The 13,921-nt window shown below is 43.3% G+C and overlaps 1 protein-coding gene across 2 annotated transcripts in view; it reads right to left on the bottom strand.

Annotated features, from left to right (window-relative positions):
• Positions 1 to 13,921, bottom strand: part of SAAL1 (serum amyloid A like 1) — a 268,183-nt gene that overhangs the window by 40,079 nt on the left and 214,183 nt on the right. For both annotated transcript variants that reach the window (XM_078681081.1, XM_078681082.1), the window contains one exon: positions 3,684 to 3,886. In XM_078681081.1, the coding sequence (XP_078537207.1) occupies positions 3,684 to 3,886 (203 nt within the window). The remainder of the gene's footprint in view (positions 1 to 3,683; positions 3,887 to 13,921) is intronic.

Genomic DNA, 13,921 nt, shown 5'->3' with positions numbered 1-13,921 from the left:
GGAATGTAAAAGTGTTAAAAAAATTTATTTAAAAAAAACAATGTGTAATGTACCTATCAATGTTTTAAGTGATGGTATGTTCGTTGCGCCCAATTGGCGTTTAAAATATTTAAGTTCAAAATGCGAATGGCCCCATGAGCCTAAGCGTAGTATTGGGGGTATCACTCCTCGTTGCCCAGTCAACAACGGTGACTGCATGGAACGCTCGCCTGCCTTCCCCTCAACGCTGCTCCGCTGGAAGTCCGCTGGCGAGCGTTACACATTGTTTTTTTTAAATAAATTTTTTGAACACTTTTACATTCCATGTGAGTAAGGTGAGGATCATAGTGCATATCCTCGTCCTGAAGAAGGAGCCTTGCGCTCCGAAACTTGTTGACACTGTTGTTGGTTGATATACCCAAGTACGTATTTTTTCAACCAGTCTTTGCACTTTTTTTACTAATACCAGCCAAGGACGGAATAAAAATATTTTCTCTTTATCCTTAGTGCCAGGTATTTTTTATTCACCTTCTCACCTCACCTCACTCACATCACTCAATACACACCCTCACATAGCTCACTGTCAAGTGCTCCTACGTAGTCGTTTTGTCGTAGCACGCCGCATCCCGTAGAGGGGTGCGAAGGCCCCGATGATGAAGCATGACACCAAGGGGCCTGTTGGTGTGTGAGGGGCATTTAAAAAACACGGTGTGCTCCCCATCCTTTTAGGGACCACTGAAAACCACCTTGTGGATTCTATTTTGTTTATTCATGTGTATAATGGCCCCACGTAAGTCATGCGGGTAGTTGCCCAATAGACAAACTGGGATTATGGACTGTAGTACCAAGCTGGCAGAAGAAAACATCCCCTTGCCAAATGCCCAACCCCATATCTATTTTCTACCGAGGAAGTAGGGCAGGTGAAAAGGAGTTAGGGCTATATTGACTGTTCAAACACTGTACAATAAGACTTTCTGGTGTGGGCTGGTTGATGAGGAAGTCCGGATCCAGGGTCAGACCTGTGCCACCTGGCTACTTGCTAACTAAAGGGTGAACAACACATGATTTCAACCATGCTGTAGTCAAAGCATTTATGAGGGCACTAATGAGTGGGAGTTGTGTCTCTGTTATCGCCAGCCCATTCCGAGAATCCCCTTCAGAACATTTGTCTTAGTCTCAATGGAGGGAAACAGCAGATCTAAAACCTCAATAAGGCATTGTGCTCCATTCCCGTCCATGTGGCCAGTACAGCTCAGTTTTGGGGGAGGAGTAAAGCCCACTGGCATTTTATGAGATCAGGCATCATCCGTATAATCGGAGGAAAGCAAGCCATCCTCTACCCCACTGTCATCAGTATCTTGGGGGGCCCCATTTGCAAGTGTAAGACCAGAGTCTGAATCTAAAAGAGACTGCAGCCTCTGCTGATAAATGCATCGCGATAAATGTACTAGCTTAGAAACAAGCTGCATAATGACTGGTTGCGCTATCATGATCTCATAGTGTGACATCGGTTCAGCTGACATCTGTCTACCGTCCAACCTGGGTGTCAGCAGCGTGTCTTCCTTTGGAGTAGGAGGAGTTGGTATTGTTATCAGTGCAATGAGTACAAATGTGTATCTTGAGATCGTTGTTTAAGTCTGTATTAGAGTGACTAAGGGCCGGCATAAGGTTGAGTCTTGCTTAGCTTTCATGTGTTTGTACTTGAGGTTTAACTTACCAAAGGATTTTTGAGTAGGAAGTGAAGCAGTCAAATGTATGGTCTTGTGATGGGTCAAGCCTGCGACTTGGACTGGGAGCAAAACATATGGGAAGATTGCAGCTTCTTATTATTATATTCAAAGTGAGGGATGATAGAGGGGGCAATTTCCACTTGCGAAAAGTGGGAGGTCCAGCACAAGTAGGTGCCCCGATCAAGAGGAATCTGGACACTATAAGGTGAGTCCTAAACGATTTGTCTACTGTTTTTAATGTATACTCCACAGGAGCATGCAAAACCACCATAGCTCACTGTAGACACCCAACCACCACGGTTCTTAATACTTTTATTGTGCCTTAACAGTAATGGCACACACCACTAAACGTTTTTTTATTTGAAAGGCACCACCAGTCTCCACAGGCATCGCCTGACATTGGTTTACTAATGTATATATCTGTAATGTATGCAATCTTTGTTTTTCCAAAACCGGTAGAATCAGCTCATCCCAGGTACATTGACACATTAGAAATGTTTTCATTGTGTTCCTGATGATCCTATTAACATATAAACAATTTGTTTAGTGTAGATAGTTCCATCCCTCATGGTCCTGAAGAATCGAGAGTCAATTGATTCACTTGCGAGAAACATGTTGACCGTTATCACTAATTCTTAATAACTGACACACTAATAGGGGACATTATACTCCAATAAGTGCCGGTTACACTGCTTTAATTGAGGCAGGAGACCCCCAGAATGAAGATATTTTCAGGTACTCCCAGACCCATTTTATACTCACCATCACGTCTACACTTTTCTGGCCCCATACCCGCACTTCACAATATGGCTGTTGGATAAAAGATCTCCAATAAAGTGCCCCTCTTTGAGGTGAGCCCGTTGGGTATTGCACCGCCGACCCGACGAGGAGCAGCCCATATGATGAAGCATGACACCTGAAAGGGGGTGTGAGGGCATTAAAATCCAACACATGGATTCCCCTCTGTAGATCTCAGCGAGACACAGAGGGTTCCAGTTCTCGAGTGACTTTCACAATCCCTACCTGAGGAACAGCACTATTTTTCCTTTCTTGACAGCTTCTTGTTATTGTCTGTGATGTAGTGCTTCGACTCATGGTCCCGAATCACCTTGGGTTGCATTGGTGACACAATTTGGAGTCGCGATTGGCACTGGGGCACTTAAGGCACACCCCAGGGGGGTCTCGAATTGACATGTGAAATATACATGACTCAGCACTCAAACAGTTGTACAACAAAAATGTCCTTTGATCATGTGCGATTCAGATCATCAGAATAACAAGATCAATTACAAGCAGGTCACACAGTGCATAGACTTATGATAATTTTCTTTTAAAAGTTTAAAAGTTTATTTCTCCATTCATGATCTTCTCTTTTTTTTAAACCACTTCTTTTATTTTCCGTAGCCAATGCGTTTTGTCCCATCCAGGACTTCTTCAGGGCTTGCATTGAGATACTATCTGTATATAACTGCTCAAGAAATGGTCTTCCACGCATAAAACAGTGAAAGACACCATGGACTTCCAATTCCTTTTTGTCACAGGCCTGAATGTGTAATTCTTCCGTTCAATGTAGGATGAGACAGTTTGTGGTCCTGTGAGTTCAGTAGCTCACAAGTGGCATTTCATGCATGTCAAGTTCTACCTAAATTCAATGGTTCATGCATGAGGTGCATTACATATTATAATAATAATAATTTATATAATTATAATAATTATAATTCTGAAACTGTAAAACGAATCAAATAAAATTGTTCTTTCAAAAAAAAATATATATATATCCTTCTTTGCCCTAAACATTCAACTTTTGTGTAAATCACGACATAATTTCCTGTGCTTAAAATGAATGCCAAAGTACATTTTAAATGAGAGGTCTGATGGCTTCAAACTCCCACTGAAGGAACAAAATCTGAAAGAATACTTTTGGGTACCATGACAATTAACGAAAGGAGGATCCATACAAAGGAATTTGTTTACCTTAGTTAACAGGATGAGAATGTTGGACAGAAATTCAACGCAGATATCCTTTAATATTTTTAAGTGGAAATCTTCCTCGTAGATCACCGTTTTTTCACTCTCAGTCTCTTCTGCTTTGGACATTTTTGAATGTTCTACTGGCTTTTTCTGACAATCTTCCAAGTGTTGCAAGATCTGTACTAAACTGCTTACTAAAGGGATATCTATAAACCAAAAGTTTATAAATGTATTTTAGAATAATACACTATTCATTTAAACTTCTATCACATTGCTTATCACAGAGATGTTACACCAAACAGATCTAGAATAATAAATTAGGACACTCAGAGCGTTGAAGAAAAACGCACATTTTTAAAGTCATTCCTTCAATTCAAATTATCAAGCACTTCAAATATTTATGTGACCTGTTTGCAAAATGTATTGAAGGCACTTTGGAGGTGAACCTGTAAGGTTTTAGTTTTGTCCTGGAAAGTAAATAAAACAAACCATTTGGGAGATTTTGAAAGTCAAATGTCTCTCTTTTTCACTCTACGGTGATTTTAAAAGAACTGAATGTAAATTGAGGCCTTTAAACATAACCAAGATACATGGGAAATGGAATGCCCTTCTGTGATGTTCCCTAGTCAACCCCAAAAAGTTGCCTGGAATTAGAGTAATGTGCTGTTTAAGCAATAATTCCCACAAGATATAGACACACCCACAGACACACACTCAATTAGAGGTATTACCAGATAGTCTACATGATCTATGGAAAGAGACCCTCATTTGCCAGTAGATGGGTACCCAAGGACAACCACACAGAAGAAATACGGATATGATAAACTGCTCGTAAAATCAATGGGTGAAAAGTCCCATAACGAACTGCACCATCTATGTTGTTGGCTGCATGCCCCAACCGATCCCAGTATCAATTTCCCAGAGAAGTCAGAGGTGATTAGTGTTGGAGGGCAATGCTGTTCTTACAATGAGGAGGAGGAGTAGGAGACCTCAAAAAAGAGATTCACAGAAGCTTTAGTGGAATAAATAGCCCAACACCATCTCATACAGTACGGCAGTCCCTTCAGAAAACACACTGGACCATAAAAGTAAGAAGCAATCTTTATCCAGGGAAAAGAAGCAGGAAAGCAGGACACTCTGCAATGTTTAAATCTAGTAAAATGTAACTGAGAAGCACTCTCCCTGGTTCTTGAAGCCAACTTGATAATTGAAACATGGAACATCAGCCTAACAAATGGTAGGACAATCAGACCCAGGAACAATAAAGACATAATGGAAAAATAAATATGCAGAAGGCGATTCAAAGTTCATCAACTATCAATCAGATTGTGCTTAGACTCGAACCACCTAAACGTCCAAACTATGTTGAGACGTATTATACTTTCACTCACCTCCTCTTTGCATTCAAATATGCTGCAGATTCTGTGTTTCAAAATGGCAAAATATACAAACATCCAGTGTTCTTCAGATTATACAATGCCCGAGCACTCCTACATCAATAAAGATGTTGCTCATTACAACATATATATCCATAATGCATTTCAGGTTTTGGTTTCTAGTGATTTTATTTTCTTCTTTTGATTGTTCCAGCCAACACGTGTTTCGTCGTCCGGGAGTGAACCCACGACTTCCTCAGGGCTGTCACGTAGCAAGTTATTTCTGTTAACCTCTGTGCCGGTTGTAATTCCATCCCGGTCAGTAGGGAGAAGACAGAATATTAACTGGTATTCCGGGTTGTGTCCGTTTTTCAAAGTTAGATCTGACATACACGTCGATCCACGTGGTGTCCAGTAAGTGAAGAACTCACGGACATTGAATTTTTTGCCAGTAACTCCTGCTTACCAGCACGGATGCCGATCCGCATCCAACACGGCCATACGTACAAGCTATCCTTTGAAGTTCAAGCATGGGCCGAGTACAGTCCTAAACTATCCTGCTCAGGAAAGGAACACCCCTCCCCGCACCAAAGGCCGCTGTTCACTGTCTGGGAGCAGTGCACATAATATTCCAGGGGAGTCGTCAAGAGTCAGGTGACAATGAACACTAACAGAAAGACACATTTGTCCTAGGCAGTTAAATGACAACTTTCCAAAAGTGTCATTTCCAAGGTAATGATATAAAACACAACTTTACCATTAAGTTAGATTTTAAATTACTATTTATATGAGTCCTTTAATCATGTTTCTAGCTGTTCCCAAACTAAAGTTAGGGCACTATAAATTGTTATACTGTAACCCAGAATTATTCTATGGGAGAATCAGCCTTGCCACTGTGAAATATGGCTTTTGAGATTTTTCACTTCCATTGCATGTGAAAATTTAATTCTACATATCCAACTTTTTAAATACCATGCACACATGAGCATTTAGGGCCTAACTAGGGATGACATATAAGCGTTAAAAAGGAAGGTTTAGGAATAGCGAAAGGTTTACTTTGCCAGGTCGAACTGGCAGTTTAAAACTGCAAACACAGGCTGCAAGGGTATGCTTAGAGGCATGTTTTATAGGGCTACATTAGTGGGTTGCACGAGTGCTGCAGTCTAGGTGCAGCATTTAATTTACAGTCCCTAGTTACATTTAGTGCAATAAACTAGGGTCCTGCAAGTAAATTGTGTGCCAATTAGGAATATGTCAATTTATCATGTTTAAAAGAGAGAGCATGAACACTTTATTCCTGGTTAGCAGGAATAAAGCACACAGAGTCCTGTGGCCAGCAAAAACGGGTTCAATAAAAGAAGGCAAAAGTCTGGCGTGACCCCGCGGGAAAAGGCACATTTCTAGTACATAATTCATTTACTGCTCCAAGATACCCAAAGGGGATTTTCGACCCATAAATTAAGATAATAAAGTATGTTCGCCGGTCACACAAATACACAGAAGCGAGTAGTCCATAGCAATATGCAACTGCTGCGCCCTCACAAAAGCATTTTTTGAAAAATAGAAAAATAAAGTCCTTGTTTAAGAATAAATAAAGCAGAAAAGAGAGGGGCGTAACAGCAACAGCCTAACGGGCATGTGGGCGGGGGGATTTGCAAGAAGAGAGGTCAAAGGGCAGCATTAGGATGTTATGTGGAACAAGCAGACAGTGAAGGAAGGAAGGAAGGCAAACCATGCGCTTCTATGGAGTGGTAAAACAGAAATGAAACAAGCATTGGCATAGCCAATAGGTCTCGCCTTTGGGAACATATAAGTGTTTAGCCAGAGATATTGACTTTACCTATGTCTTAAGCTGTGCTGTACTGAAAAGTTATAATAACGATGTGTCAGAAGCATTTTTGTTACCTCAGATATGACCAAAAAAGCATTATGTGCAGCTAAACGACCATATTAAAAAAGTATTAAAAATAATGTATTGAGTTTTTTTTGTCCTTTAAATGCTGCCAACTTGAATCTGCCTGTCCCAATAGTTGCTTGTTGTGTTTTTTTTGTTATGGGGGCATAAATAACAGGAGGGTGAAGGTCAGTCAGCCAGTCAGTGAGAGTGAGTGAGAGAGTCAATCAGTGAGTGAGAGAGTTAGTCAATCAGTGAGAGTGTGAGAGTCAGTGAGAGAGTGAGAGTCAGTCAGTGAGAGTGAGAGTCAGTCAATGAGAGTGAGAGAGTGAGTCAGCCAGTGAGTGAAAGAGAGTGAGTCAGTGAGATAGTCAGTCAGTGAGAGTCAGTCTTTAAGCAAGAGTCAATCTTTAAGCGAGAGTCAGTCTTTTAGCGAGAGTCAGTCAGTGAAAAGATTTAGTCAATGAGAGAGAGTCAGTGAGAGAGTCAGTCAGTGAGAGAGAGTCAGTCAGTGAGAGAGTCCATGAGAGAGTCAGTCAGTGAGAGAGAGTAAGTCAGTCAGTGAGAGAGAGTGAGTCAGTCAGTGAGTGAGAGTGAGTCACTCAGTGAGAGTGGGAAGTGAGTCTGTGAGAGAGTGTCTGTGAGAGTCAGAGAGAGTGTCTGTGAGAGTCAGAGAGAGTGTCTGTGAGAGTCAGAGAGAGTGTCTGTGAGAGTCAGAGAGAGTGTCTGTGAGAGTCAGAGAGAGTGTTTGTGAGAGTCTGTGAGTGTCTGTGAGAGAGTGCCTGTGAGAGTCAGAGAGAGCGCCTGTGAGAGTCTGAGTGTCTGTGAGAGAGTGTCTGTGAGAGTCCGTGAGAGTGTCTATGAGAGAGTGCCTGCGAGAGAGTGCCTGCGAGAGAGTGCCTGCGAGAGAGTGCCTGCGAGAGAGTGCCTGCGAGAGAGTGCCTGCGAGAGAGTGTCTGTGAGAGAGTGTCTGTGAGAGTGTGTCTGGGAGAGAGAGTGTGTGGGAGAGAGAGTGTCTGGGAGAGAATGTCTGGGAGAGAGTGTCCGGGAGAGAGTGTCCGGGAGAGAGTGTCTGGGAGAGAGTGTCTGGGAGAGAGAGTCTGTGATCAAGTGTCTGTGAGAGTGTGAGAGAGTGTCTGTGAGAGTGTCTGTGAGAGAATGTCTGTGAGAGAGTGTCTGTGAGAGAGTGTGTCTGGGAGAGAGAGTGTCTGGGAGAGAATGTCTGGGAGAGAGTGTCCGGGAGAGAGTGTCCGGGAGAGAGTGTCCGGGAGAGAGTGTCTGGGAGAGAGTGTCTGTGAGAGAGTGTCTGTGAGAGTGAGTCTGTGAGAGTGAGTCTGTGAGAGTGAGTCTGTGAGAGTGAGTCTGTGAGAGTGTCTGTGAGAGAGTGTCTGTGAGAGAGTGTCTGTGAGAGTGAGTCTGTGAGAGTGAGTCTGTGAGAGTGAGTCTGTGAGAGTGAGTCTGTGAGAGTGTCTGTGAGAGTGTCTGTGAGAGAGTGTCTGTGAGAGAGTGTCTGTGAGAGAGTGTCTGTGAGAGAGAGTCTGTGAGAGAGTGTCTGTGAGAGTGTGTCTGTGAGAGTGTGTCTGTGAGAGTGTGTCTGTGAGAGAGAGTCTGTGAGAGAGAGTCTGTGAGAGTGTGTCTGTGAGAGAGAGTCTGTGAGAGAGAGTCTGTGAGAGAGAGTGTGAGAGAGTCTGCGAGAGAGTCTGCGAGAGAATCTGTGAGAGAGTGTCTGTGAGAGAGTCGGTGAGAAAGTCTGAGAGAGAGTGTCTGTGAGAGAGTCTGTGAGAGAGTCTGTGAGAAAGTCTGAGAGAGAGTCTGTGAGAGAGTGTCTGTGAGAGAGTGTCTGTGAGAGAGTGTCTGTGAGAGAGTGTCTGTGGGAGAGTCTGTGAGTGCCTGTGAGAGTGTCTGTGAGAGTGTCTGTGAGAGAGTGTCTGAGGGAGTGTCTGTGAGGGAGTGTCTGTGAGGGAGTGTCTGTGAGGGAGTGTCTGTGAGGGAGTGTCTGTGAGGGAGTGTCTGTGAGGGAGTGTCTGTGAGGGAGTGTCTGTGAGGGAGTGTCTGTGAGGGAGTGTCTGTGAGGGAGAGTCTGTGGGAGAGAGTCTGTGGGAGAGAGTCTGTGGGAGAGTGTCTGTGGGAGAGTGTCTGTGGGAGTGTCTGTGAGAGAGTCTGTGCGAGAGAGTCTGTAAGAGAGTCTGTAAGAGAGTCTGTGAGTCTGTGAGAGAGTCTGAGAGAGTGTCTGTGAGAGTGTGTGAGAATCTGTGAGAGAGTGTCTGTAAGAGTCTATGCGAGTCTGTCTGTGAGTGTCTGAGAGTCTGAGAGAGTCTGTGAGAGAGTCTGAGTGTCTGTGAGAGAGTCTGTGAGAGTCTGTGATAGTGTGTCTGTGAGATTGTGAGAGTCTGTGTGAGTGTCTGTGAGAGTCGGGGAGAGAGAGTCTGTGAGAGTGTGCGAGAGAGTCTATGGGAGTGTCTGTGAGAGAGTCTGTGAGAGTCTGTGATAGTGTGTCTGTGAGATTGTGAGAGTCTGTGTGAGTGTCTGTGAGAGTCGGGGAGAGAGAGTCTGTGAGAGTGTGCGAGAGAGTCTATGGGAGTGTCTGTGAGAGTGTCTGAGAGAGAGTGTCTGTGAGAGTGAGAGGCTCTTTAGTGGCAAGTAGGGTCGGGATTTAATTAACAGTAATAGATGGAGAGCCTTAGTGCAATATGACAATGCCCAAAAGCAGGTAGCGCTCAAGATTGCTATTGAGAACTCAATTAGCAAAAATCACCAAGTAATCACTGAAAAACAATCCCTGAAGTTGCATAAATAATTAAAGATTGTATGTCTTTCGGTGATATGTGCTAAGTGACATCGTAAACCATGAAAGACCCATCAATTCATGACATCACAACAGAAACACGTATATTATAATTGAGGAGATAGGACAGTGATGTGCACCTGCGGGAGCTTCATTGGGAATCATACACGGCTAAGTTCGGTCAGCCGGGAAACGCTGGGCGGCGGCTGCGCGCGTGCACGCTCGCGTGAACGCAAGCGCTAGGCCACCAAAAGCCTGCTGTGGAGCACTTTGAAAACCCCGATACTAAATGTCTCGGTGCAGCGCATGCGCTGGCTCAGCGAGACCTAAAAATAGTTCCATTATGTCAGTACTGGAGGGATATAACTCATACAATCATCATCATAATAACTTTATTTTGATTGCCAAGATCATGAAAGTAGAACAAACGTAAATCGTTTAATTAAATCAATGGTAACAACGTTAAGCTCCAGAAAAAAGGAACAAGAATAGTGAGGAAAGCTACTTAATAAGGAGCGAAGGGCAGACCTAATGCTCATTATGTATACATTGAGCACAATAGTTAATCCACACAATTCAGCTAACGCTGTCCTTGTGCAAGACCTAATGACGTATGCAAACAGGAATACAATCGCAGGCTAGTTTGTGAGGTCGGTGGGTAGGTGTATATGTTGTGATGTATTGTGTAGTTCCTTATGACTGTATGTGTGTGGTAGTCCTAAAACACAATTGAAGAAACTCCACTCTTCTCTCAGCTGTCACCTTGGTAAAAGCCTGGACAAGCAGTAAGCATGTCAAGGAGGTGAATGTTGGAGGTGGAAAATCCAACAGATCAGGGTCACATGTTACTAGCATACAATGCTGTGAGCATTGATCAATGGCTCTTGCTTTGGATTTGATGAATCTTTTTGTGCATGTATTATAGTGGCACTTGTAAAAGCAAACCTAGCAGAGAAGTAACAGGAACTGTCAACAGGGCCGGACTGGGAACCAAAACTGGCCCTGGCAAAGAGCTCGGCAGGCAACCCCCCCTCCCGGGCAGGGGGAGGGGTTTGGGGGTGCCGCCGAGCTCTTTGACAGGGCCGCTTTTCTGACGATTTTGTTACAGGGACGAATTTGCAGCTATGCGGCAAAAACGGCCCAGTAACAAAAACGGGCCCACAACTGGCCCCCACCCGTGCGGCACACCGGGGGATTGCCCGGTGCCCGCTAGGGCCAGTCCGGCCCTGACTGTCAATCAAGAAAGGCTTTTGGGATCTGAATTTGTCAGACCACTTCATCGAACAGTTTTGTGATAAACTGCAGTTCTGCAACCTAGAGCTACCAGACAACACCAGGGCAATGTGTTCTGGTAATAACCACATAAAATACAATGCTGTGAGCATTGATCAATGGCTCTTGCTTTGGATTTGATGAATCTTTTTGTGCATGTATTATAGTGGCACTTGTAAAAGCAAACCTAGCAGAGAAGTAACAGGAACTGTCAACAGGGCCGGACTGGGAACCAAAACTGGCCCTGGCAAAGAGCTCGGCAGGCAACCCCCCCTCCCGGGCAGGGGGAGGGGTTTGGGGGTGCCGCCGAGCTCTTTGACAGGGCCGCTTTTCTGACGATTTTGTTACAGGGACGAATTTGCAGCTATGCGGCAAAAACGGCCCAGTAACAAAAACGGGCCCACAACTGGCCCCCACCCGTGCGGCACACCGGGGGATTGCCCGGTGCCCGCTAGGGCCAGTCCGGCCCTGACTGTCAATCAAGAAAGGCTTTTGGGATCTGAATTTGTCAGACCACTTCATCGAACAGTTTTGTGATAAACTGCAGTTCTGCAACCTAGAGCTACCAGACAACACCAGGGCAATGTGTTCTGGTAATAACCACATAAATCAAACTGTGGCTTCTCTATAACAGGACTTTGCTTCGATGAGGATTGAGGATGGGTCATTCACAGTCATTCTGAGATGGAAATGAAGTACCTATATAATGATCATCCAACATATCCCTGTATATATTGCCTACCCAAGGTGCATAAGAAAAGTGACTTCCCCCCGGGCAGGCCCATCATAGCAGGCATAGGATCACCAACTGAAAAAATATCAGAATATATTGATCTTTTTTTGCAACCACTTGTAGTGAACTTACCCACATACATTAAGGATACCGGAGATGTTTTGAACAAGATTGGAGATGTGGATTGGGTAGATGGACATCTACTAGTCACATTAGATGTATGCTCGTTGTATACGAGCATACCTTGTGATAAAGGTTTAATGGCAGTACGCCACTTTCTTGATAGTAGACCCATCGAGACATACATTCACTCGAACATGCTGATTGAGATGATACAATTGGTACTTGCGAACAATATATGCCTGCACAATGGGGAATGGTTTCGTCAGATAAAGGGTGTGGCAATGGGGGCGAAATTTTCGCCCTCTTGGCCAATCTGTATATGGGATATTTTGAATTGATCCACATATGGAGAAAATGCCCAGTCAACCTGACAGAGAACATCCTTTATCTAGGCAGATATATAGATGACCTACTTATGTTCTGGTCAGGCAACAGGGAAGAACTTGACATATTCTTTGATCATTTGAATGACAATCCGTTTAACCTTAAGTTTACAAAGGAACAAAGCGTGTCAAGTATAAATTTTCTAGACATCACAATTGTGGTAAACAAGGACAAACTCCACACTGTACCTTTCAGAAAGGACACTGCATGCAATTCATTATTGCATGCGCAAAGTGCACACCCATTCTCACAGATCAAAGCAATCCCCTACGGGGAAATGCTTAGAACCAAGAGAAACTGTAGTGATGAAAACAGGATAGACACAGAACTGAAAGCTGTTGAAAGACGATTCATTTCCAGAGGTTACAATAAGGAACTAATAACCAACACTAGAGACAGAATCAATAAAATTGATAGAGACTCGCTGCTCAAATATAAACAACGTAAATCGATTAAGACCAAAAGAAATATAAGATTTATAACACCGTATAGCTCAGTGAGCACAAATCTTTACAAAATACTCAACAAGCATTGGCATCTGCTGTTGGAGGACAACAGTCTAACTGAAAAGATAGGACTAAAACCCTCCATCACCTTCAGCAGAGGCAGGACATTAAGACAGGAACTATGTCCAAGCTATATTCCTCCCCCGAAAGCAGAGATTTGGATGCCCATCGCCCCGAAGGGATTTTACAGATGTGGCAACTGCTGCATCTGCTGTTTTGCATCACACAGGAAGTTTAACTTCAGATACAATAGCCACAAACTACATATGATACACCATTTCATTAACTGCAACACCACTCATACAGTGTACTGTATCAAATGTATATGCGATTGGATATATATCGGAAGCTCTATAAGACCTTTAAAAGAAAGAATACAAGAGCATATCCGTGCTATACGCAACAACAATATGCAATACCCATTCGCAGTACACTTCAATTTGACACATCAGCAAAATGAGTTGCATAAGATCAGATTCCATGGAATAGATGTGGCTATGGCAGGTAATAGGGGAGGTAACCGTGAACGCAAATTGAGACAATTGGAGAGTAAATGGATAATTTCTCTAAGAGCAGTGGAGAAGGGGGCAAACATCGACAAAGAGATGTGTGAATTCCTATAGATGAAACGTCTGTCCTACAATTTGGAGATGATTAAAATATATTGGGTTTGATGGAAACAATGTATTTTGTATAAAACCAACTTTGTACATGGAGAATTGTGCCCTCCAAATCAAATATAAAAAAATGTTCCTGCTAAACGAACTAGAAATGATGTGGATGAATATATCCATCTGGGAAGTGGATGTAGTTATTCATATCATGTGATACTTACATGCAACATGCAATTGGATGAAATTGTGATACAAGAGTAAATTGTTTTTTTTTAAAAAAGAATAACGTTTTTTAAATGTAAGAAAATGTAGACTGGGTGCGATCAATCTAGAGCCAAATATAGCTGATTATGGCTTAGGAATATAGCCACGATCCTTTTTAGTTAAACTTTCCATGGGTTTCCCATAGTTTTTAGAACATTCCAAAATGGCCACTGTGTGAACACAGCAAAGTGATAGAACCGCCTAATAGTCCTTCTTTGAGTTTCACTTAAAATGTGTAGGAAGGAAGTCACACAGACTTCTGGGAAGACGAATACGAGAAGAGGACTCCC

Source organism: Lissotriton helveticus, chromosome 3_1 (genome assembly GCF_964261635.1).
Source record: "Lissotriton helveticus chromosome 3_1, aLisHel1.1, whole genome shotgun sequence".
Lineage (NCBI taxonomy): Eukaryota > Metazoa > Chordata > Amphibia > Caudata > Salamandridae > Lissotriton > Lissotriton helveticus.
Note: the sequence above shows the minus strand (reverse complement) of the source record. Positions and strands in the feature narration are given on the sequence as shown.